At 42.8% G+C, this 25,175-nt stretch overlaps 1 protein-coding gene across 2 annotated transcripts in view; it reads right to left on the reverse strand.

The window, feature by feature from the left end:
* Positions 1-25,175, reverse strand: part of SLC15A1 (solute carrier family 15 member 1) — a 145,793-nt gene that overhangs the window by 54,358 nt on the left and 66,260 nt on the right. The window contains exons 20-24 of one of the 2 annotated variants that reach the window (XM_079902775.1): positions 15,500-15,607; positions 15,269-15,377; positions 14,575-14,718; positions 12,978-13,085; positions 11,341-12,035 (exon numbers count right to left, since the gene is read on the reverse strand). In XM_079902775.1, the coding sequence (XP_079758901.1) occupies positions 11,844-12,035; positions 12,978-13,085; positions 14,575-14,718; positions 15,269-15,377; positions 15,500-15,607 (661 nt within the window). In that variant the 3' untranslated portion in view covers positions 11,341-11,843. Of the gene's footprint in view, positions 1-11,340; positions 12,036-12,977; positions 13,086-14,574; positions 14,719-15,268; positions 15,378-15,499; positions 15,608-25,175 lie in introns of those variants that run through there. The other variant, XM_079902774.1, reaches the window with a different exon arrangement.

The raw sequence follows: 25,175 nt of genomic DNA on the forward strand, positions 1-25,175 counted from the left end.
ATAACAATTCAGATAATTAAAAAGACTCTTTGGATTAAAGCTGGTAGGAATTAAGAAAAATAAATTAGGGAATTTGGAAAATAAGTTGAGGATTTCTCAAAAGTAAAACAAAAAGAAAAAAATGTAGGAGAGAAAGGATAAGAAAATTAGACGCTCAAGAAGGAATAACATCTAAATAATAGGAGTTCTAGAAGAGAGCAGGGGAAATGGAGGGGAGAGGATTAAAATAAAATTCATGACAATGGCCCCAAATCCAAGGACATGAGTTTCCAGATAAAAAGGGCCCACTGAGCAGCCAGCATAATGGATAAAAATGGATCCACACCGGGCTTCCCTGGTGGCACAGTGGCTGGGAGTCCGCCTGCTGATGCAGGGGACACAGGTTCGTGCCCCGGTCCGGGAAGATCCCACATGCCGTGGAGAGGCTGGGCCCGTGAGCCATGGCCGCTGGGCCTGCGCATCCGGAGCCTGTGCTCCGCGGCGGGAGAGGCCGCAGCAGTGGGAGGCCCGCGTACCGCAAAAAAAAAAAAAAAAAAAGGATCCACACCAACATACTTCACCATGAAATTTCAAATTACTAGAAGCCAAGAGATGATTCTACAAGCTTCTAGGGAGAAAAACGTTTTCATACAAAAGATCAATAACCAGAATGCCTTGGGCTTTTCAATAGCAACATTGAAAGCTCAAAGTCAGTGGAGGGATGCTTTCAAAGTTCCCAAGGAAAATGGCTTCCAGCTGGAATTCTACACCCAGCTAAGTGTCGATCAAATGGGAAAGTAGAATAAAAACGTTTTCAGACATTCAAGATCCTAGAAAAAATTTACCTCCCATGTTTCATTTCTCAGCAAGCTACTACAGAAAAGTGCCCCGTCAGAAAAAAAAAAAAAAAAAAGAAGAAAAAAGGAAAGAATCAAGAAAAAAGATGACATGGGATACAGAAGGTGACAGGAGGTGACAAAGCAGAGAGGTGAAGGGGACCCCAGGATACTTTTAAAAGGCTCTTTCTGGCTTCCAGATTGGAGTCCTTCAGAAGGCTCCAGAAGAAACCTCTTTTAGATGATGAAATCAATAGAACATTTAGTGTATTTGATCATACTGAGAGGATATTTACTAAACCAAGGAAGATTTGGAGGCTGAATTAGTAAAAATATATAGAAGAGTAAGCAAATTTTTAAAAGAGTAAGTAACTCCAGGGAAACCAAAGTACAGTATCTGCAGAGAAGGAAAAGCTAATCTTAGTACACTACGTAGCTTACGTGAAAACAGCACTTACATGAGCATAACAATGTGACAGTGAATATTAATCTAACTAAAGTCACTATAAAGCTGTACTGAGTGGATGGGAACACCCTCCCCCCAATACAAGTGCACATTTGCAGCCGATGTGAATGGCAGGGGGGGTGTGAGGAAGAGCTGAATTCTCATTGTCTACAGTAGGCAGTTAATATATAAAGTTGAGAACTGAGAAACCAACAAGTAGTTATATAAGCATGCCACTTGGAGATAAACCATCAGATTGTTTGCAACAGTTCAAAGTGGTACCTCTAAGGAGTGGGGATCGGCCAGGGGAGGGAAAACGGCGGACTATTTCTCCAAACAAGTCTTGTAGAGATCTTTGCCTTTCTAGACTTTGCATGTACTGATTTGATTTTTAAAAGACTAATTAAAAAATATACTACATTAATACAGAGTATTCAAGATGGATTGGGTTCGAACAATTATTTTGACTCAGGTGGGTGTGGGTAGATTTCATGCAATCAAATCTCTAGCGAGAAGCTTACTGGGTGCCTTACCTCTACCTTGTAAAAATAAACTTGAGGTAGCAGGTGACCAGCCACTCTGCACACAATTTTGCCAAGCTATTGATGAAGGGAAGCATAATCTGAAAGCTTCACACCACCACTCACTGGAGAAGAACAAAGGAAGGGTTAGTGCAGTGCTGTTTCCTATCTCTGTTGCCCAAACCACATTGTTTAGGGTCTACCATTCTTTGATTTATTTTTAAATTGCAGTCAGAAATTTCAAAGACCAGTCAAAAGGCTTCACAGGCACTTCATCACTGCTAAATGCCACACCTAACTGATTTTTATGCTGAAGGTGGGAAACGTCAGTTTCAACATCTACGTCTATGGCTTCTTGGCCCCAGGGTGGATTTTGCTGCCCAGTGATTGGAGGAGTGGGGTCAGGAAGGAGGATCGTCCAGAAGAGAGGCTGGCAGGGTTCTGTAGAACTCCTGGAAAGAGTTCCAGCAAATGGAGGCAATGTTCCAAACTGCTGGTAATCTTCTCAGGGCAGAGATGGGGACCCCAACTCAGGCCAGGAAGGAATCCCATCATACTTAAGTTTGCAACAAAATGGGGTCCAAGCAGGGCAGTTGTTTGTAATATTCAAAGTTCCTCTGTGTGGAGGTGCTGATATGTCGAAGGTAAGGCACAGAGGCCTTGGCTGGCACACCTTGCTTGAGAAAATGATCTAAAAATTATACATGCTTCTGCCGGGCATTCCAGGCACCACTGGGGATGTTCTTAAGAAACTCCCAACACATTTTTTTCTCGAATCAAAGTCAACACATGTTTGCTCAATAAAATGAGCATTCTCATTTCCACAGAGGCCTTCAGTAGGGCACATGCAGATGTGAACAGAACAAGAAAACAAAGGACCCAGAGGAAGGGAGAGGATGTGAGAGGAGTTTTGCTGTTTCCGGAGACGTGACCACCAGCATCTCATTATGCTTGTTCTGAACAACAGCACCGAGGAAATCCAAACCTTGCCTTGGTTAGTTTACATCTAAACATACCTGACAAGTTTATAGAAACAGAGACATGCCTGTATTTTACCTGTATCACCCTATTTCTTATGCTGGTCATCATAGCTTCTAATGACTCACGATGCTTTAGGAATTTCATTTTCCCCAGGAAAGATTCACTGCTGTTGATGGGAGATAGGGGTTCCAACTTAAAAAGTTCATAGCATTAAAGAGCTGTGCTCAGTGACCCACGTCATGCTTCCGCGCACTTACTAGACCCAGAGTTGTTCCCGAAAGGCACACGTTATCGCGAATCACAGTGTTTGCGCCGTGCTTTTGCAGTTTCTATTGTGCTCTCACACGATATCGAATGCTGTGGCTTCAACCTTGGTTTCTAATAATCCCTGGCGCGTTTAGAAAAAAACAGATGCCCAGGCTGCAACCCCAGAGTTCTGATTCTGGGTCTAGGGAGGCCCAGGCATTGGGATTAGAGCCCCTCGGATGATTCTGAGGGGAGCCCGCATTGAGAACCACTGTCTGACAGCTTCCCAACACGCACAGGAGAGAACCCAAAGTCTTATCATGGCCCCCAAGGCCCTACACGATCAGTCCGGGTCACCTCTCCCTCACCCCTTGCTCACCACACTCCAGACACGGGAGCCTCTTTGCTGTTATTAGACACACGAACCATATTCCCATCTCAGGCATCCGCCCTTGTTAGGACCCCTTCCAGAATGTTCTTCCCCATCTCGCTCCCTTACTCCATGCATGTCTCTGCTCAAATGTCACCTCTTCAGAGAGGCCCTCCTGGGCCACTCCTTCTAAAATACCAGCCTTCACCCCTTACTCTGTTTATTTTTTGTTTCATAGCATTTATCAACACCTGACACTATTATATATTTATTAGTTTACGTGGTCTGTATCAGTGCCTGGAAACCACGAGAAGCTTAATAAATATTTATTGCACAATTAAATGAGTGGATGAGGATGTGCATTAGATAATGCAAACTCTGGCTTGTAGGAAGTGCTTGATAAATGTGTTTCTTTCCCAATTCACACAAAGGCTGTTGCTTCTACCTGCTGCCTGGTGTCATCCCAAGGAACAGCGACCCCTGCTGGAATTTATACCTGAGTCCCAGATAGAATAGAGTCCACTAATGCCAGTCCCAAGAATGGAACTTCCAGAAAAAAATACGCCGTGTATGATGAGGCCTTCTGATGTGCATTCATGAAAAATTCCGAATAAGGTAATTATGACATTTACAAAAGCCTTTTGTTGGCATGTTGTGGCAAGTTTTCCCAAGGATGTTCTCTTCTGCCATCTTGTGGCCACACTGGGGAACTTCCAGGGGAGCAGTTTGCGATGTCTTTGCTTAGTCAAAAGGAAAGTTGGGGGCTGGGCTTGCCCAGGGCCCTCGGGCAAAACACCTGTGGTCATTTAACCAGGCCCTGGTGCTACCCAGGTTCTCGGGCTTCTGTTTTTTAGAAACAGGAAGCAACCGAGGTGACTGCCTCGATTGGTGGCTTCTGCCGGGGAACAGCAGAGAGAAGCAATGGAGGGCCATTCCCTGCCCAAACTTTGTCCTCCCATTCTGACACATCCCTACATAAACTCTTCACAGCTAGACCCTGGCGATCTGGTCTGGGTACTCAATAAACGCTTGCCAACTCCACAAGGGCAGGCTTTATCCATTTTGTACCCTTAGTGTACTAAACTGCATTGAGGGCTTCCCTGGTGGCGCAGTGGTTAAGAATCCGCCTGTCAATGCAGGGGACACGGGTTCGAGCTCTGGTCCGGGAAGACCCCACAGGCCGTGGAGCAACTAAGCCCACGTGCCACAACTACTGAGCCTGCGCTCTAGAGCCCGCGAGCCACAACTACTGAGCCCACATGCTACAACTACTGAAGCCCGCGTGCCTAGAGCCCATGCTCCTCAACAAGAGAAGCCACCACAATGAGAAGCCCGTGCACCGCAACAAGGAGTAGCCCCTGCTCGCCACAACTAGAGAAAGCCCGCACATAGCAACGAAGACCCAATGCAGCCAAAAATAAAATAAATTTATAAAAAATAAAATAAACTGCATTGAGCACAGAGCAAGTGCTTACTAAATAATTGTTGTTGAAGGAATGAAATAATAATTGTGTTTATAGAGCACTTACTACTTGCCGTGCACTATAGGAAGCCCAAGCACTGCACATACATTGTCTTCTAAATTAGGCTGACCAACTCATCCCAGTTTGCCCAGGACTGTCCTGGGAACTCCCTCAGTCCCTGACAAACAGGGACAGTTGGACCCTGTATTAGCCAGTTTGGGCTGCCTTAACAAAATGCCACAGACTCAGTGGCTTAAACAACAGGAATTAATTTTCTTACAGTTCTGGAGGCTGGAGGTCCAAGATCAAGATGCTATCAGGGTTGGTTTCTGGTGAGGCCTCTCTTCCTGGCTTGCAGACGGCTGCCTGGGGGTGGAGAGGTGAGGGAGGGAAAGAGGGGGTAGCAGTGGGGAGAGGGAGAGAGCTCTCACTTCTTCTAAGGGCACTAATTCCATCATGAGGGCTCCCTCCCTCCTGCCTGGGCTGCCTGCTATAGGGCCTTAATACTTATTGGACACACATGGGTTGTGACTGTTAGTAGCTGAGTGGGATATATTAAGAGTTCTTTGCAGGTTTGTAAGCCAAACCAAGGATCCAGGTAAGACTGATGACTCATTGAAGGTTAGTCTTACCAAGACTGAAATCTGTTGAACAGCATGGGGCAGCTGAGAATGTCATCTCTGCCCAAAGGTACAGTTTCAGGAGGGGCTCTCGGCACCTTCTGCTGGTAATTGCAGAGCTGGGAAGCCTTACACAGGGAGTTCTGTGAGAGATGGCCTGCACTTCCCTCCTCTTCCCTGTGGTGATGGGGGCAGAGACTGATTTAGGAGCCACATATGAAACGGAAACTGTTAAGGGAAGCACTTTCTTCATTCAGCACTTAAGGCGGACTTGCACACAGCAAAAGCTCTTAGGGCCCCTCACTGGCCTCTGGGACCTGCCACCTTAAGAAATGCAAGGCTCTCAGGAATTCCCTGGTGATCCGGTGGTTAGGGCTCTGTGCTCTCACTGCCGAGGGCTAGGGTTCGATTCCTAGTCAGGGAACTAAAATCCCACAGGCTACACGGTGTGGCCAAAAATTATTTTTTAAATTAAAAGAAAAAAAACAACTGGAAAATATTAGAAAAAACAACAACAACAAAAAAAACGTGCAAGGGTCTCTGTTTCAAGGGCACCAGAACAGCAACCTTACAGATCCGGCTCCTGCTCCTTATGAGTCTTTAAACACATCTGTTGAGCCTCCAAGTCTCCTTAGAACAAGCCAGACATTCCAGAAAATAAAAACCCTGGAGGCTCTGAGTGGTCAGAGGTCAGGAGGATTTGGGAAGGGGGGACAGACGCTCCGTGGTCAGGCTGCAGGGGCTGGAGGTGGGCTGTGTCCCCACGGACACACCTCGGAGCCCCGGGCGGCCCAGGCTCTCTCCTGTTTATCGCTTTTGATCAGGTGTGAGCTGGAGGCCCCAGACACTCAGGGCTTCTCCAGGAAGCCTGAAAGGCCTCCGACGTCACAGGATGGAGGTGAGTGGAAGGGGCTGGAGGCCTCTGGGAGGAGCAGGGGGTGGGGAGGTAGTGTTTAATGAGGATGAAGTTTCAGTTTTGCAAGATGATAAAAGCTCTGGAGCAGCCGGTGGTGAGGGCTGCGTAGCCGAGTGGATGCTCTTAATGCCTCTGGACTCTGGAGACTTCAAAATGGTTCGCGATGAACTTTGTCCCATGTGTTTTACCACAGTGAGAAAGGAAACCAGACAGCTTGCCCGCTGTCTGTGGCCCCTGCTGTGACTTGCTGGCCACTCCTCCTTTGTAGCCCACACCTACCCCTGCCTCCCAAGCCGGCTGCCCCTCACGTGAGACCCTGGCCCCTGCATGGCGAGCTTCAGAGCTGATCACCATGACCTCGGAGGCGCCAACGCCAGGACTCCCACTGGCCATGGGGGCGTGCAAAACCCAGATCCACGGGGGAGGGGGTTCCAGTGTTTCCAGAACGTCACAAGGTCTTTACAGGAGGTCCTGGATCCCTCTAAGATGGTAACTGTGTTTAATCTGTTCTGTTTCATCCTTTGAGAGCAGGGTTTACCAGCCTCTCCTCCCTACACATGGCCCCTCTTGCCCATCTAGGCCAGCCCTGGGGTGTCCACCTGGATTTCGGGTGGATCGTGCTTCTTGGAGGCCCCCCAGTGCCCCCTTTGTCCTTGTCCCTGGTACATCACTCCTGCCACCACATGTCTGCATTTGACTTCGTGAAAAAAGACAGTACAGCCTGGTGATTAGAAGAGAGGTACTTCTCCCCACTCAGACATGCTTGGGTTCACATCCTGGCTTGGCCAACTGTTGGGTATATGGCTGTGGGCAAGTTACTTAAGCTGGTTATTCCTCAGTTTTCTCATCTCTAAAATGGGGGTAATAACACCTTCTTTATTATTGTTATAAGGATTAAATTCAGTTAATCCATACTGTCCAGTAACCATTGGCAGTGAGAGGCAGGCTGGTGTAGTGGCTGGTAGCCTGGGCTCTTAAGCCAGATGGTAGATGTGACCTTAGGCAGATTACTTGGTTTCTCTGTGCCTGTTTTCTGCTCTGTGGAACGGGAATAATAACAGGAATCTAAATTATAGGGCTATTGCAAGGACCACATGCTTGTAAACATGACACAGTAAAGTGCTACACATGCTGTCTGCCCATATTCAGTGTCCAATAAGTGTTAACTACTTCTATTTGTCATAAAAAAAAATGAAGCTGCAGGACTTCCCTGGTGGCGCAGTGATTAAGAATCCACCTGCTAATGCAGGAGCACGGGTTTGAGCCCTGGCCCAGGAAGATCCTACATGCCGCGGAGCAACGAAGCCCTTGCACCACAACTACTGAGCCCATGTGCTGCAACTACTGAAGCCCACGCACCTAGAGCCCATGCTCCGCAACAAGAGAAGCCACCGCAATGAGAAGCCCGTGCACCGCAACAAAAAGAAGAGTACCCCCGCTCGCTGCAACTAGAGAAAGCCTGCGTGCAGCAACGAAGACCCAGCACAGCCAAAAATAAATAAATTTATAAAAAAAAAAATGAAGCTGCAGAAGTAGTCCAGAATGCATGACAAAAATCTATGGCTAAAATGGTCAACAAAAATTAAACTGGAAGATGCATTGAATAAAGTAACTTTATAAAGTCTAAAATAGATGCAAAATAAATGTTAGTACCCTGAAAGAAATAAAGAACATCCACAAAATGAAAAAAAAATTATGGAGACACGTGGAAACAAAACAAGAATAGGCCAATAAGATTCATGTGGACGTTATAACCACTGTCCAAAATATTCTGCATCAAAACGTCTACAAACAATAAATGCTGGAGAGGGTGTGGAGAGAAGGAAACCCTCCTACACTGTTGGTGCAAATGTAAATTGGTGCAGCCACTATGGAGAACAGTATGGAGGTTCCTCAAAACCTAAAAATACAGCTAGCATGTGATCCAGCAATCCCACTACTGGGCATACACCCTGAGAAAACCATAATTCAAAAAGAGTCATGTACCAAAATGTTCGTTGCAGCTCTATTTACAATAGCCAGGACATGGAGGCAACCTAAATGCCCGTTGACAGAAGAATGGATAAAGAAGATGGTACAATGGAATATTACTCAGCCATAAAAAGAATGAAATAATGCCATGTGCAGCAACATGGATAGACCTGGAGATTATCATACTAAGTGAAGTAAGTCAGACAAAGAAAGACAAATATCATATGATATCACTTATATGTGGAATCTAAAATAATGATACAAATGAACTTATTTACAAAACAGAAACAGACTCACAGACATAGAAAACAAACTTATGGTTACCAAAGGGGAAAGGGGAGGAGGGATAAATTAGGTGTTTGGGATTAACATATACACTAGTATATATAAAATAGATAATCAACAGGGACTTATCGTACAGCACAGGGAACTCTATTCAGTATTCCGTAATGACCTAAATGGGAAAAGAATCTGAAAAAGAATAGATATATGTATATGTATAACTGAATTAATTTGCTGTACACCTGAAACTAACACAATATTGTAAATCACCTATACTCCAACACAAAATAAAAATTTAAAAAAACAACAAAACAAAAACCCCACAAACTATTCTGGCTTTTAGGTATAAGCAATGAAATCCTGCTATGTACAACGAAATCATTTCCATTCCAGATACTCTCCCCAACCCATGTAGGATCGTACTTCAACACTCAGCCAATGTTCAAGTCAGTGAATTATTTTGATTAAACACTGATCAGCAACTTAGAGAAAGGTGTAAAGCACAAAAAAATGGGGGCCAAGGAAAAGGCAGAAGACCAGAGGTTGTGGATCTGGCCCCATGCGTCCCCCTTGGCCACTCCTGCCCCATGACACTTGCCACTGTCCAAAGTCTTTTGTCTAGAACCCCCATGGTCGCACCCATCAGTCTTGATTACGTTTGAAAGAAATGGGAAGATTAGAGGGAAGATCACTCTGAAAACTCACCCCTGATGATCAAAGTGCCCTGATGCCCCCCGTCCCCCCTCTTATCCTTTAAAGGCCAGTGGAGGTCACATTAACACTGAGTTAATGTTTTCGTCCAACTGCAAAGCATACTCAATATTAATGTCGTCGTCGATTGAGGGGCAGGTCTTCATTCAACATTTGGAAGCCTGGTGTGTGCCAGGTGCCCTCAAACAGGATTTTAGAGACTCCACATTGTCTCGTGTTCTCTTTGTTTTGTAGGAGAGGAAAATGAGATTTGAAAGGTGAAGAGTTGCCCCGTGTTACAAACAAAAAAAGCTACAAACAAAAAAACCCAGATGGGAACTTCCCTGGTGGTGCAGTGGTTAAGAATCTGCCTGCCAATGCAGGGGACACGGGTTCGAGCCCTGGTCCGGGAAGATCCCACATGCTGCGGAGCAACTAAGCCCGTGCGCCACAACTGCTGAGCCTGCGCTCTAGAGCTCGCGAGTCACAACTACTGAGCCGGCGTGCCACAACTACTGAAGCCCGCACACCTAGAGCCTGTGCTCCGCAACAAGAGAAGCCACCATAATGAGAAGTCTGCGCACCGCAATGAAGACCCAACGCAGCCATAAATAAATCAATTAATTAAAAAAAACAAACCCAGATGGAACCAGCTGGGACCAAGATGGTGGCCCGAATCGAATCTGACCTCCAACAGACCCTGAGTCTCATTATACACTGATTTTACTACATTAGCATATCAAGTGACACACACCTACCAAAGGCCATGACCGGACATCAAGGACCAAAAAAGGATAAACGCGGTGGCGCTCCACTCCCTCGGAAAAAGCGCTAAAAGACTAATGCATATGCCTCCCGTCATTAGCCTCACTCCTCCTCCCTTCGTCTTGACTCTAAAATTAAATCCCTCTCACCAGGTGGGTGAGAAGTTGATCTGTGAACTTACCTCCTGTTTCTCCATTCTTTGGCCCATGAATAAAGCTTGTGCTGTGTCCATCTCAGCTTCAGTTTTGTTATTTGCCTTCTTGAACCCAGCTGGGCTAGGTCTCAAACAGGGACCATGCAACTTAATTTGGTAACGAAACTGGGGAACAGGAAAACCGTTGGAGGAAGTGGCCTGGATCCTGAATATGAAGAGCATTTTGCCAGGAGGAGTGCGTGGGCGAGGGGTGGGTAGAAAATAAGTGTCTCAAGACCTGATTTTTCTTTTGCCTTTGACTAGAAGTGAGAACCCATTGCATTCCAGGAACTAGAAGAAGTTGGTAGATCAGAGAGAAAGGTGACATATCCACAGAAGAAACAGTTAAGGAATGAGGACTTGATCCAAAGGGTAGAAAAGGTCCTCAGCAAGCTTTGATCATTACATTTGCGTTTCTCACTCTAGACTTTGTCTGTTTCATTCCGTCTCCACACTGCAATGACAAGCTTGTGCATGAAGCATCTTAGAGATCCAAGCTCCTAACCCAGGAACCAGTTTCCACATTCAGAACTGTGCACACGTCTGTCTGAGAACTGTTGCTCGTTTTTCCAAGAGTGCCAAAGCGGACTCGTTCTGAGTCTGATACCTGGGAATGGTTATATGATAAATATCTATAGGATGAATTTGGCAGGAAGTGTTCATAATATTTTGGAACGATTTTTATTCAAGTAGAAAAATGCTCACGAGTATTGAGAAAAACACTTTGAGATGGTATAAATATATGCACACGGAAGCTCCTAGTAGAAAAGAGCAGTGTAGCCACAGATAACCCCGAGAAAAGCAGGAAACGAACTTTGATAGTTCATGTTCCTGGAATTTACTGTATGTGGGTCTTGCTTTGTTCATGCTTTTATCACCTTCTGAGGAAATTTTAATGAGCGGGCACAGCTTTTATAATCAGGAAAGGAAATGTTAAGGATTTCTTACTCTGCCCCCACCCAAATACACAGACGCTTACTCTTAAGAATGAGAATTTATTTCATACCATTGAAACTCTAAAAATCATGACTTGCCTTCACCTGAGTAGTTTTTTGAGTTATACATAATTTAAAAAGAGGTAGGGACTGGAAAGACGAAACTAAAAACAGAAGGTAAAGTTACCAGTTCCTACTAGCCGGTCCTTATGGTGTACCATTCTAAAGCCTAAACAGTCACTTTTTGCCTCATTTAACATTGTTTCCATAGAGTGTTTGAATGCAAACAATATGGAACTTTGCCACCATTTCAAAAATTCAAGTTAGGCCAAAATAACTTTGTGTGTTAGGAAAGGAGTTAAAGGCAGGGTATGGACTCAGTGTTGTAAAAGTATGTGTATGTGTGTGTGTATGCTTTAAATAAGACTTCTCTGAAAAACAGACAAACAAAAGGACTTCTTTTAGAGTGTTAGGTTCATTGCTGGCCGCTTAGAGAACAGCTTTCTTGGTTTGTTTCACAGTTCTGAAGTCTTCCCCATCAGCGGCCATACAACAGAGTGTCCTGCCCCCAGGGGACAGACACCTGGGCACATCCTGGGCCCAATCTGTCCTCCACTTGCTTCTTGATATTCACAGCTGTGTCTGTAAGTCGGAGTCCAACTTGGGATATGGGTTACTCTCTTCCGGGTACTTTTTCTTTTCATCCGTATCAAACTGAGCTTCAATCTCTGCTGGACTGACGTACGTATAGAATCGGGCCATGACGGCAAATATTACGCTGACGACCAGAAGCAACCCCGCAAACAGAACATACTCGGCCCACTTTGAAGGAATTGAAGTTGGAGCAAGGAAAGAAACAAAAACAATACAGGTTATGGGAATGTATATATCGCGGGTATGTTTTCTAGAGACATCCAGATCGAAGGTGTTGGAAATGAAGTTGTTAGGGGAAACTGGTAGCTACTGCCACAGATACAGAATGGCCAGCTTTTCTTGAATGCCCAATGTAACAGTCACATTCTTGGAACGGCTCTGGAGTGCAGACACCCAGGACTTTAAGAAGATGAGACAAAATTTCCGAAAAACCCGAGTCTTAAGACAAATAGCTGGCCCCTGGAAGGATGGGGACCCAGAGCACACCAGGCAGAGTACTCTTGAGGGAAAAAGAATGTGCTGAAGTGTTCTCAGGTAAGACCCCCATGTTATCTTTCGGCAAAACGTTGAGGTCATGAGCATGCAGGATTAGCACAGGCTCTGATGGGACCTGGTGGGGGAAGTAATGAGTCTGATGGGGTAAAGGGACAGCTCCCTCATGAGGCAGAGATTCTGAGTGCTGAAGGAGAGTTCCAGAACCAGAAAAGCCCTCATTTTATTTTAATGGGAAAAATTACGACCACCTTTCGGATGGCTTTAACTTTAGGTACTGTGAAACTTTCTGGATAACACGCCTGCTTTGGCGCCACTGAGCCGCATTCACTGAGGCCAGGAAAGATGTTTCCTTTGGTAGTAAAACCATATGAGCGTGTAGGTATGTTAACCCCATCTGGTTACATCCGGTTATTTTCCAAGTAGAAATAAGAAGCATCAGCACGCACTTGGCCATAAGGCCTTTTTGTATCTGCCCTGTCTGGCTGGTCTGGCAGTTCTCCTCAGCCATTAGCCAAGAGGACCACGTGTGTATACAGACAGCTAGGGAGGGTCGTCGCGATGACGATTAACAGGTGAGAAGACAGAGGGACGCGCGATCTCTGTCTGCACCAGTACCTGTTCGCTGAACGAGCCCGCTCCTGCTACGATAAGGACAATGAAGTTGCCAGCTGCCACTGTCAACAGCCACCCTGCTTGAAGCACTGACTTCATGTTGGAAGGAGCCTGAGGAAACGAAACAGAGTGAGTCCCGATGTAGACGTCAACCGCAGAGCGGGAGAACACAGCTAACTCACCGACTCCCTTCATTAGGCCGTCTACCCCCAAAATGCACATTGAGAGTCAGGCTGGTCTAAATGCAAAAAGGATTATCACTTGGATAACAAGACATCCCAAATGCTCCTGTGGTATGAACACACAAGGATCCTTTGTTTTTCACTCTCCACATGCTTGCAAAGCTGGCATCTTAATGAAATGGACGAATCTATAGGTGAACCGATTCTGCTTCTACAGAAGAATTTTCAGACAAAGCCATCCAGTCCAACCTCTCCTTCTCCCCAAATGGAGGCTGCTCTCTGTGCTGTCGCCATGCTCTTTGAGGAGCTTCCCTGCTATGTCACCAAAACTTCTCTTAGAACTCTCGTCACCTGTGTTACAGTCATCTCCTTAACTAGACTGTGAGGTCATCGCAGAAAGGCATTACCCAGCTCTTATTTACATCTTTACTGCAAAACTTGAAGGTATTAGGCACGCTGGGCTTAGGACGACTGTAACGGTATTTTGATAAAATAGTTCAGAACCTAAGCTCTAATTTAGGTATCAGCAAAATGTGCCTCATTAGTCTAATAGTCACAAAAGCAATACTACTTTTTAACTTTTAAAAGCTAGGCCTTGGGCTTCCCTGGTGGCGCAGTGGTTGAGAGTCCGCCTGCCGATGCAGGGGACGCGGGTTCGTGCCCTGGTCCGGGAGGATCCCACGTGCCGCGGAGCGGCTGGGCCCGTGAGCCATGGCCGCTGAGCCTGCGCGTCCGGAGCCTGTGCTTCGCAACGGGAGAGGCCACAACAGTGAGAGGCCCGCGTATCGCAAAAATAAATAAATAAATAATAATAATAAATAAAATAAAAATAAAAGCTAGGCCTTAATCAGTGTGTTTACTGGGAGCTACAAAGAGACCTCGAGTGAACCTTAAAATTAATGAGGACACAGACCTATGCATGAGCCTGCTATGAACAGGGTTGTTTCAGAACGTGGGATCCACTGACCATCACGACCCTGGTAATGGTCGTTAATGTAGTTTTTCCTACTTAGGACCCCAAATCTCTAGCATGTGACTGGGAATTCAGATACCTATATATGGACACTCATGATGCTAAATTGTAATATTCCTTTTTTTTTTTTTTTTTTTTGGCCACACCGTGTGGCTTGCAGGATCTCAGTTCCCCGACCAGGGATTGAACCTGTGCTCTCGGCAGTGAAAGCATGGAGTCCTAACCACTGGACCGCCAGGGAATTCCCTAAACGGTAATATTCTTATTCAGTAAATAAGACTTGGTAATTTCTAAAACCTTGTTTGGTAGAACCTACCATAATGCTTTCTAGAATTTTCTTTTACACTGTAAATACATGGCTACCCCAGCTTTTAACTAAGTCCCAGCAGCATTATTTGAAGGCAGGGTTGTAGGAGAGGGGTGTACAGAACGACAGATAGGAAACCTGAGAATATGAGAACTCCAATCCCGTGACGGAGAAAACCACCTCGCCGCAGGTGAGGAGGAAGTACTGGGGGATTTGCAGGGCCATGCTGACTGTGTTCGGGGAAATATCTTCAACTACTATCGGTTCGAGGCAGCCGTTATCCTAAACCAGTAAGGCAAAAGCAAGAAGAAGAAATGAAAATCGAGACTGCTTCCAGAATAAAAATTGCTCAGACAGGCAAACTGAATTTGGACCTTCAGGGTTACACCAAAGGATCTATCCAGAAAGCACACATTTTAAATGTAAATATGCAATACTGCATTTTATCCTTGGGATGGGATGGACTTGGTAGGATTTGAAAATATGTTCACTAGCTTTTTCTTCTTAAATAAGAGAGCAGATTGGAAGTCAGGTTTGTTGAAAACATTGCCAGCTCTTTGAACGAAAAGCTTCCAAGGTCCATGTTGACAGTCTATGAGGACAGTGGTCAATGTGAACGTTTAGAGCAGGTCAGTCTGTTTAATTTTATTCTAAAGGTGAACTTAAGGCAATGATAAACCACAGAATTAGTGGTGAACTGAATTAATTCTAAATTCGTTTAAAATACAGATCCTAATATCACTCTGTTAAATCATTACTATGTCCTGTTTTCAAGGACTCATATCAATAAACTTTGAGTGGAACTTCTGATTCAGTGCAATGAGTTACTAACCTTCCTTGTGATTACATAGGTATACGCACTACCAAATCCAAGGTAGGATGTTTCGAACTCATTTCCACAGTGTTGTGCAATCTCTGATGAGTTTATTGTGAAGCTCTTTCTATGAAAAGGAAGATTAATATAAATTAACGTTCTTGGTATTGAAAGTTTCAATGTATTATTTAAAGGAAAAGACTTGAAACCCTTGAACTTGGGAGCAAAGTGTCCACTGCAGGTACTTACCTGCCAGAAGAGAAAAAATGATATTCGCTGGCATTGTGACTGGTGACGTTTTCATAAATTTCCTCACCCATTGTGACACTGAAGCTCTCAGCAAGAGTATTTACAAATCTGAAACAGAAAACCATCTGTCTTGTGAGTGGACTATGGAATGACTTGCTCCAGGTCACAGTATGTGTATCTGAAGTTGGGATCTGTTCCCTTTTGGAAGGAATTTAAGATGTCTGCAGAAGATTTCTACAGTATAAAGGCAGAAAGTAACTTACTCTAGGTTTGTCTTTGCTCACCTCATGAGAACACACCTAAAAGAATTTATTTAACTCAGGTAAATGCCGGGAACTGTTCTAAGTACTCTCTGACTAGGAACTATTTCAGTGGTATTTTGGGATATTAAGTACAGATTGAAATAGCTGCTGATCTCCTCCCCCTCCGGAAGGCAGCCATGTCTTTGCGCTTCTTATTTCAGAAGCTTGACAGCCAAAGTGATGAAGGACCAAAAGCAGTAGCTGCCGAGTACCTAAAAGACAGCCTCCAACTGGGGCTTCTTTTACAGCGTCAGGGAAGCCCATTCATTTCCTTTACTTTAAAGAGCAGCTTCAGGCAGGGAGGGGCTCCAAGGAGTGGACAGGAAGACATGGGCCAGCCCAGCAATCAGAGACAGTTTTGAGGAATTCCCTTCAGATGGCAGAGACCTGTGTCTGCAGGTCGTGGAGTAACAGTGATCAGCACCCCACGGGAATACGGCTGGGAATGGAACACCCAGTAGGACTGGGTGCTGGGTCCCAAGGTTTCCAGTCTCTGAAACATTCCCTGTGCCCAAGCTTCAATGGGACCGTTTGAGAGTTGTTTGCCTCCAAAGGACCATATAGGTGGTGGCCGGGTGGACAGATGATTAGAGATCCCTTCCTCAAGTGTTCCAGGCTAGAGAAGACTCTGGTACTCTTGTACTGCCCCAGGGAGAAGGGGGCTACCCCAAATAAGACCAGCAGATCTCTCCTACCAGATAGGTGATTGAAGGCACACAGAAGGTTATCCAATTCAGAGAACGAGAAGTAATAACAGTATACACCTAAGTACCATAAAGAACAATTTAACTTCCACATCCCTAAAATACATGGTGATGGAATAAAATTTACGTTTTAAGGCAGGACAAGAATATGGAAACATAACATTCCCTGCTCTGTATTGAGCACTCCCTAATATGCAGTGTGCATTATACATTAACTTGACCTCCCCAAAGGTGGGAATGCTGGCTCCACCATAAAGATCAATTTTTTTTCCCTTTCTTCTGACGTCAGCAGTGTAACTCCTTGGAAGATAACATTCTCTCCTAATTCCGTAAGGGGTTGTGGTGACCTACTGCTTGCTTTGTATGTGCAGAGTTAGACTATGTGTTTTTGGTGAACCTTATGTAAAAATGTGTGTCATTTTGATGTACAATCTTTTGCCTCAAAAATGTATATTTTGAAGTACCTTTGTGGTGGTTTTTTTTTTTTTGGCCCTGCCAGGCAGCTTGTGGGATCTTAGTTCCCTAACCAGGGATTGAACCCAAGCTCTTGGCAGTGAAAGCGTGGAGTCCTAACCACTGGACCACCAGAGAATTCCCTTGAGGTACCTTTGTATCAATGAAGTACCTTTGACTTCTAACAAGTGGAACAGTCCTCAGAGTTTTTTGAAAGACTGTCTCCTGGGTTATAATCTTTTAGATCTGCTCAAATAAAATTCTCTACTTCTCCTTTAGATAGACTATTGATTAATTTTTTTGTCAACAGTGGCCAAGTTTCATCTACTTTGTGGCAATAAGTAATATTGGTCAAATTCCAGGGACTGAGAGAACATTTTTATGAATGAAACATTTGACTTGGTGTCATTTAACAGGTGATTAAAATAGAAAACTGAACCTGATGTAGGTCAACAGGAGCCTAATAGAGTGAATATTGCTCCAAACTGTAAATGCCACTTTTATAAAAGGTTAAGATGAACCATTCAAAAGACAGACAGTGGAAACAGTATGCAATTAGGAAGTAGACCCTTGGGCCTGGGGCCTGGCTTTATATATTATAAGCCAGAAGACTGAATAAATCCTATCCTAAGGCTTGAGTACTACTGCCTGCCTGACATATGTCTCAGGGCTGGTACAAGATACCAATAAGAATGGAAATAATTTGAAAAAAAAAAAAAAGCAACATCACACGTATCAGATGTGTTTTCATATACACACAGAAAATAGAAGAGGATAAACAGCAAACACATTCTGAGTGCTTCAAAAGGCATGGAAAGCGGAGGTTCCAGATCAATTGTGCTCTAAGAGCTCTGATCAGGCAAATCCTAGGGTCCACTAGGCTTCAAGCTGGCCTGACATCTTAGGAGCACCAGGATCTAAGCTACAAAGTGATCATGGGAGGAGGGATGGAGAGTGGGAACCAGCTGAGAAAACAAGATGGGACCAGTTCCTTAAAGAATAACGAGGGGGGCTTCCCTGGTGGCGCAGTGGTTGAGAGTCTGCCTGCCGATGCAGGGGACGCGGGTTCGTGCTCTGGTCCGGGAAGATCCCACGTGCCGCGGAGCGGCTGGGCCTGTGAGCCATGGCCGCTGAGCCTGCGCGTCCGGAGCCTGTGCTCCGCAACGGGAGAGGCCGCAACAGTGAGAGGCCCGCATACAGCAAAAAAAAAAAAAATTATAACGAGGGGACAGAGATATTTGTTCCTCTTCAATAAAAAATTTTTTTAAAAAAGGCTTTATGAGCTATAGTTCACATACCGCAAAATTCACCCCTTTAAAGTGTGCAATTCAGTGACTTCACGACAGCCACATGGTTGTGCAACCATCACAAGAGTCCAGTTCTCATCACTCCAAAAAGAAACTCAAAGCCCGTGAGTAGTCTCTCTCCATGCCCCCTCCCCACAGCCCTTGGCAACCACTAATCTCCTTTCTGTCTCTGTGGATTTGCCTGCCGTTTCATGTAAATGGGATCATACACCAGGAGGTCTTTGTGCCTGGCTTCCTTCACTTAGCATAATGTTTTTAAGGTGTATTCATGTGACAGCATACAGCAGTACTCCATCTCTCTTCATCACTGAATAATATTCCATTGTATGGACAGACCACATTTTGTTTATCAGTTAATGGGCATTTGAATTGTTTCTACATTTGGTCTATGGTGACTAATGCTGCTATGAACATTCATCTACAAGTTTTCGAGTGGACATATATTTCCATTTCTTGTGGGTGTATACCTAGGTGAAAAATGGCTGGGTCATACGGTAACTCTATGTTTAACATTTTGAGAAACAGTTTTTCAAAGTGGTTGCATCAGTTTACATTCGCACCAGATGTGTATAAGGATTCCAATTTATCTGCCTCCTCACCAACACTTTTTATTACCTGTTTTTTTTTTTTAATTTATTTATTAGAGCCTGGTGAATGTGAAGGGGTATCTTGTCGTTTGGATTCACATTTCCCTAATGAATAATGCTGCTGGGCATCTTTTCATGTACTTTTTGGCCAACAGTATTTTTTTTGGATAAATGTCTATTCAAATACTTTGCCCATTTAAAAAATTGGGTTATCTGTCCCTTTACTATTGAGTAGTAATAATTTTCATACATTTGGAATATAAGTCTCTTCTATATGATTTGCAAATATTTTCTCTCGTCCTGTCGGTTGTCTTTCACTTTGTTGATGGCATCATTTGTGGCACAAATGTTTTCAATTTTGATGAAGCCTATTAGTATTTTTGTTGTTGTTGTTGTTTGTGCTTTTAGTTTCATATATAAGAAACCACTGCCTAATCCAAGGTCACAAAGATTCATTCCTATTTTTCTTCTAGAAATTGTATTGCTTTAGTTATATTTAGGTCTATGACCCATCGAGTTAACTTTTATATATGGGATCAGTGAGGCGGGTGTTCAACGTCAGTCCTTTGGATGTGGATTTCCAGTACCATTTTTGGAAAACTCCACAATTTTTAAAATGAAGATATCTTTCTGAATCTACTTATGGCCAATCATGTCCCAGCTACACTCCCTCCTTAAAGGGAGTGTTTTTTCAGTATGGCAGTCATCAAGACCAGGACTGAAATAAACTGAACTGACAGTAAATCTTAAATTGAGATTTTTAGCAACCAAGGAAGCATACAATCACATTATCTACATGAATGACTTCTGTACCACTACTGAATAAAAATATTTGTAAAATATTGTTTTTTAAAACTTTCTTCATCCTTTTTATATTTCTTTTTTGTATTACTTACGATGAACATATTAGTTTGGTACAGTAGTTTATATACATTTATAATTTATAAAGGATACCATATTCATACATTGTGGGTACATGCTCAAAATATTTTTATTGAATGTGATAAAAGGTTTAAAGATCACTGCCCTCGAGAAACTTCCCACATGTGGACAAAGAAACATATGTGAATGTGGACTGTGACATTGTTTGGAAAAATGAAAATAACCTAAATTTCCTGTACAGAGGAATGGACCAAAAAAATTGTGGTCTATCTACGCAATGGAATATTATACAATGGTTTAAGTGAATGGATAAGGGACACATATATGAATGTGACTAAATATTAAAATAATATTTTAATGTAATATATTTTATAATATGATTGTAGAATGACATATACACAAGACAATAACTTTTTTTTTCTTTTTTTTTTGGCGGTACGCGGGCCTCTCACTGTTGTGGCCTCTCCCGTTGTGGAGCACAGGCTCCGGACGCGCAGGCTCAGTGGCCATGGCTCATGGGCCCAGCCGCTCCGCGGCATGTGGGATCTTCCCGGACTGGGGCACGAACCCGCGTCCCCTGCATCAGCAGGAGGACTCTCAACCACCGCGACACCAGGGAAGCCCAACAATAACATTTTAAGTTTAAAAACATGCCAAAAACATATTGTTTATAGATACATATATATGTAGCAATATGTAATGTTGAAAAAATTCATGAGAAAGATTAGTATCAAACTCTCGACCACTTTTTGAATGAAGTATCTTGCCATTTATTTAAAAGACTGTAGTCTGTTAAGTCCTGCAGCTTCCTGATACCACATAATTAAGAGGATTCCATTTTGCTTAAGATTCTATATACTATTCCTTTAGTTCATATATTACTCAGAAGTCTGACTTCCTGAAATTTTTGAAGTTGTTCTAATTATCAGTTTGTTTCTGACGCTAGTTTTTCAGAACTTCCCTTTTTTTAAAATGTGTCACCTGGGCATTACTGAAATAATAAATAATAAAACCTTTGATCCATTAAGAATTTGTTGTTGCCAATAAAAAGAAAAAAGTTTCTGGTTTATCTTTTACCACATGGATGGATTGGTGGAGTTAAGTGTTGGTGACCTCATGTATCCTTCTTTTGTAAGATCTCATCAAAGACAATGAAGGAGGAGAGGGAGAGGGAGAGGAGTGAGGAAGGGGGAAAAGGGGAGGGGAAGGAAGAGGGGGAGGGGAAGGAAGAGGGGGAGGAGAGGAAGAGGAGGAGAAGAACGAAGCTTTAACAGCACCAGAACAAGAAAGGATACCACAATCTAAATTGTCCAAAGTTTCTAAAGTTAGGAGACTTTTTTTTTTTTTTTTTTTTTTTTTTGCGGTACGCGGGCCTCTCCCTCACTGTCGTGGCCTCTCCCGTTGCGGAGCACAGGCTCCGGACGCGCAGGCTCAGCGGCCATGGCTCACGGGCCCAGCTGCTCCGCGGCACGTGGGATCTTCCCGGACCGGGGCACGAACCCGCGTCCCCTGCATCAGCAGGCGGGCTCTCAACCACTGCGCCACCAGGGAAGCCCGGGAGACATTTTTGACAAAATCAAAGCAATGGATTCTGAGGCACAAAACAACACTCTGAGGCACAAAGGAAATCCCAGAGGTGCTGCCAGCTCAGAATCAAGTACAAAGGTCAGGAAAGGGCCAGGTGACCGTTATCAGTGTACTTCCTTCCAGGTCTGCTAAGGCAGTTGTGTGTATGTGCGTGTGTGAGGGACAGAACAACAATCCAGAAGCTGGAAAAGGTATTAGGGGCTGAATCGTGTTCCCCACTTCCCAATTCATATGCGCAAGTCCTAACCCCCCAATATCTTGGAATGGGACTGTATTTGGAGACAAGGTCTTTAAAGAGGTAAAATGAAGTCATGAGGGTGGGCCTTAATCCAAGATGACTGGTGTCCTTATAAGAAGAGGAGATTAAGACACAAGCACACACAGAGGGATGACCATGTGAAGACAGAGGGAGAAGACGGCATCTACAAGCCAAGGAGAGAGACCTCAGAGGAAACCAGCCCTGCCGACACCTTGACCTCAGACGTCCAGCCTCCGGAACGGTGAGGAAGTCATTTTCTTTTTGTTTAAGCCTCCCAGTCTGTGGCACTTTGTTATGGCAGCCCTAGCAAACGAATACAGAAGGGAACAAAGAAAACGAGGGAAGGAACCAAACATTCAAAGGGCCTAGTGCAGGCAAGATGAATAAAATCACATCCAGACTTACTTTCACTGCAGAGAACTGTGAGAACACCAAGGAGAAAGGAGATAACAAAAGCGTGGGGAGAAGAAAATGAAATCAACTACAAAGACTGGCAGATGCTTTTTGTTGGGTTTTTTTTTTGTCTGCACAACTAGGTACTAGATGCCAGTAGAAAAAAACCCTCCAAGGTTCTGGGAGAAAATAGCATCCAAGCTTATGATGAAGTGTACGAACAGAAAAAGGCATTTTCAGGCACGCAAGGGCTTGCAATTTACCTCACAGCTTCTCTTGACAAGATAACTGAGCATATCCCACAGCAAAACAAGAAAGGTGTCCCAGAAAGATGACACGAGATCCAAGAAAGAAAGGCAGAAACCTGGGCATACGATGAAAATTCTATGAGGATAGTGGCATCACAAGGTTACAGAGCAAAGGTTCCAGTGAGATCAAAGAGCATGCTGAAGGTTTCCAGAGACATGGAGCCCTGGATCCGCTCACCTTGGGGATAAAGACTTATGCTTTTGTCAATGAGAGGTCAAGTAAGTTACAGGAAAAAACAAAAGCTAGGCGAGAAAGCCTTGGTTAAATTAAGGCAATCAAGATGCAGTACCACCGAACAATTCATGGAATGTCAATGAATCTTGACATTCAGAACATTTCCCTTTGAGGATACATTTTCAAGTTTATAAAGTTACATTCTCTTCTCTTTCAGACTGATCGCTCTTATTACACTACAACTAATATTTATACAGTCAAATTGTAAATCTTGTGTATTGATCTATTTTTTAGACTCCACCTAGCACATGAAATACACGGAAAAATAAATGTTAAGTATTAACAATGTGAAATATGGGCAGTAAAGAGAGATGAAGAGTACATTAATTTCTTTATATCATTAAATTAGTAGATACCACCGTAATAATATACTTATTTCTCTATTAATGTGTTCTAGTGGTAGCTAGTAAAAGCTAAAATCAGAAATTCGGTTGTAGCCACAAAGAAATGGGAATTGCAGTAAGGGTTAAGGCAAATAGGAGACCTACTCTCATTTTCCCCCAATTTATTCTTATTAAAAAAGGGTATTTATAGTAAACTGACTTTTTTGCTATATAGTTCTATGAGTTTTAACACATGTCTAGATTTATATAAACATCATCACAATCAGGATACAGACCAGTTCCATTGCCCCCAAATCTCCCTCATGCTACCGCGTAGTTAAACCTTTCCTCCACTCCTACCCATGTCAACCACTAATCTGTTCTTCATTCTTAGGGTTTTTTTTGCCACTTCCAGAATGTCATATAAATGGAATTATATAGTATGTATAACTTTTTGAGATTGGCTTCTTTGATGGCATAATGCACTTGAATTTCTTTTATATTGTTGCATGAATCAGTAGTTCGTTCCTTTTTTTTCTTGAGTAATATTCCATTGTATGGATGCAATAAAATCTGATGTCTGTTTATCCATCACCCACTGAAGGATATTTGGGTGACTTCCAATCTTTGGTGATTATAAACAGAGCTTCTATAAACATTTGAGTATAGGTTTTATGTGAGCATAAACTTGCATTTCTCTAGGATAAATATCTAGGAGTGAGATAACTGGCTCACATGGTAAGTATCTATTTAATTTGACAAGAAATTGCCAAACCGTTTTTCAGAATGGCTGTACCATTTTGCACTTCCATTATCAATGCATTGGGAGGTCTAGTTGCTCTGTATCCTCACCAGCACTTGATATTGTCAGTTTAAAAAATTATAGCCAGCCAATAGGTGTGTCATGAAAACTCACTGTGCTTTTAATTTATATTTCCTCAATAACCAATGATGTTGAACATTTTTTCATGTGCTTACTTGTGTATCTTCTTTGGTGAAATGTCTGTTAAAATCTTCTGCTCTATTTTTTAACTGGATTATTTTATTATTGAGTTTTGAGAGTACTTTATATATTCTGGGTACAAATTCTTTGTCAGATATGTATGTGATTTGTAAATATTTTCTCCCTGCTTGTAGGTTACCTTTTCATTCTCTTAACAGTGAGATTTATAGAACAGATGTTTTTAGTTTTGAGAAAATTTATTTTTTTTCTTTTATGGATTATGCTTTTGGTGTCATATCTAAGAACTCAAGTCACAAAGATTTTGTTTCCCTATAAAAATTTAATAGTACATTTTACATGTAGGTCTGTAATCAATTTTGAGTTAATTTTCCTACATGATGTATAAGATTTGTTATATAATTTTGTATAAAATGTGAAGTTTAGGACAAATTCACTTTTTACATATGAGTGTCCAAATGTTTCAACACCATTTTTTTAAAAGACTAAACTTATTAGCCCATTGAATTGTCTTTGTACTTTTGTCAAAAGTCAGTTGACTGTACTTGGGTGGGTCTATTTCTGGATCATTACACTGACCAATTATGCTAAGTGAAATCTGCTAGATAGAGAAAGACAAATACTGTATGGTGTCACTTATATGGGGAACCGAAAAAGAAAAAGTTGAATCCATAGAAACAGAGAATAGAGTGGTAGTTGCCAAGGAAGGAGGGAATGATGAGGGGAGACTTTCAGTTTTAAGATGAATAAGTTCTAAGGATCTAAATAAAGTACAGCATGGTGACTAATTAAAACTATATTGTATACTTGAAATTTGCTAAGAGATTGGATCTTAAAATTCTCATAATATAAAAAGGGTAACTTTGAGGTGATGAATATGTTAATTAACTTGATTGTGGTAAATATTTTACAGTGTATACATGTATCAAATCATCACGTTGTATACTTTAAATATATATGATTTTGTCAATTATACCTCAATAAAACTGGAAAAATCATAAACCAAAAAACCAATCCTACGACTGAGATAGGAAATGCACTAAACCTATAGATCAATTTGGGGAGGATTGACATCTTTTCTATATTAAGTTTTCTAATCAATGAAACCAACATATCTCTCCATTTATTTAGGTCTTCATTGATTTCTCATCAGCCTTTTGTAGTTTCAGCTCTCAAATCCTGTATATGTCTTATAAGATTTATAATTAGTATTTCATCACTTTTTTTTGAGCTATGGTAAAAGGTATAGTTTAAAAATTTCAGTTTCCAATCATTTATTGCTAGTATATAGAAATATGTTCGTTTTGTTGTTGGCCTTGTATCCTGTAACCTTTCTAGACTCACTTACTGATTCTATGGGCTTTTTCTGTAGTCC

This window comes from Stenella coeruleoalba, assembly GCF_951394435.1.
Source record: "Stenella coeruleoalba genome assembly, chromosome: 18".
Lineage (NCBI taxonomy): Eukaryota > Metazoa > Chordata > Mammalia > Artiodactyla > Delphinidae > Stenella > Stenella coeruleoalba.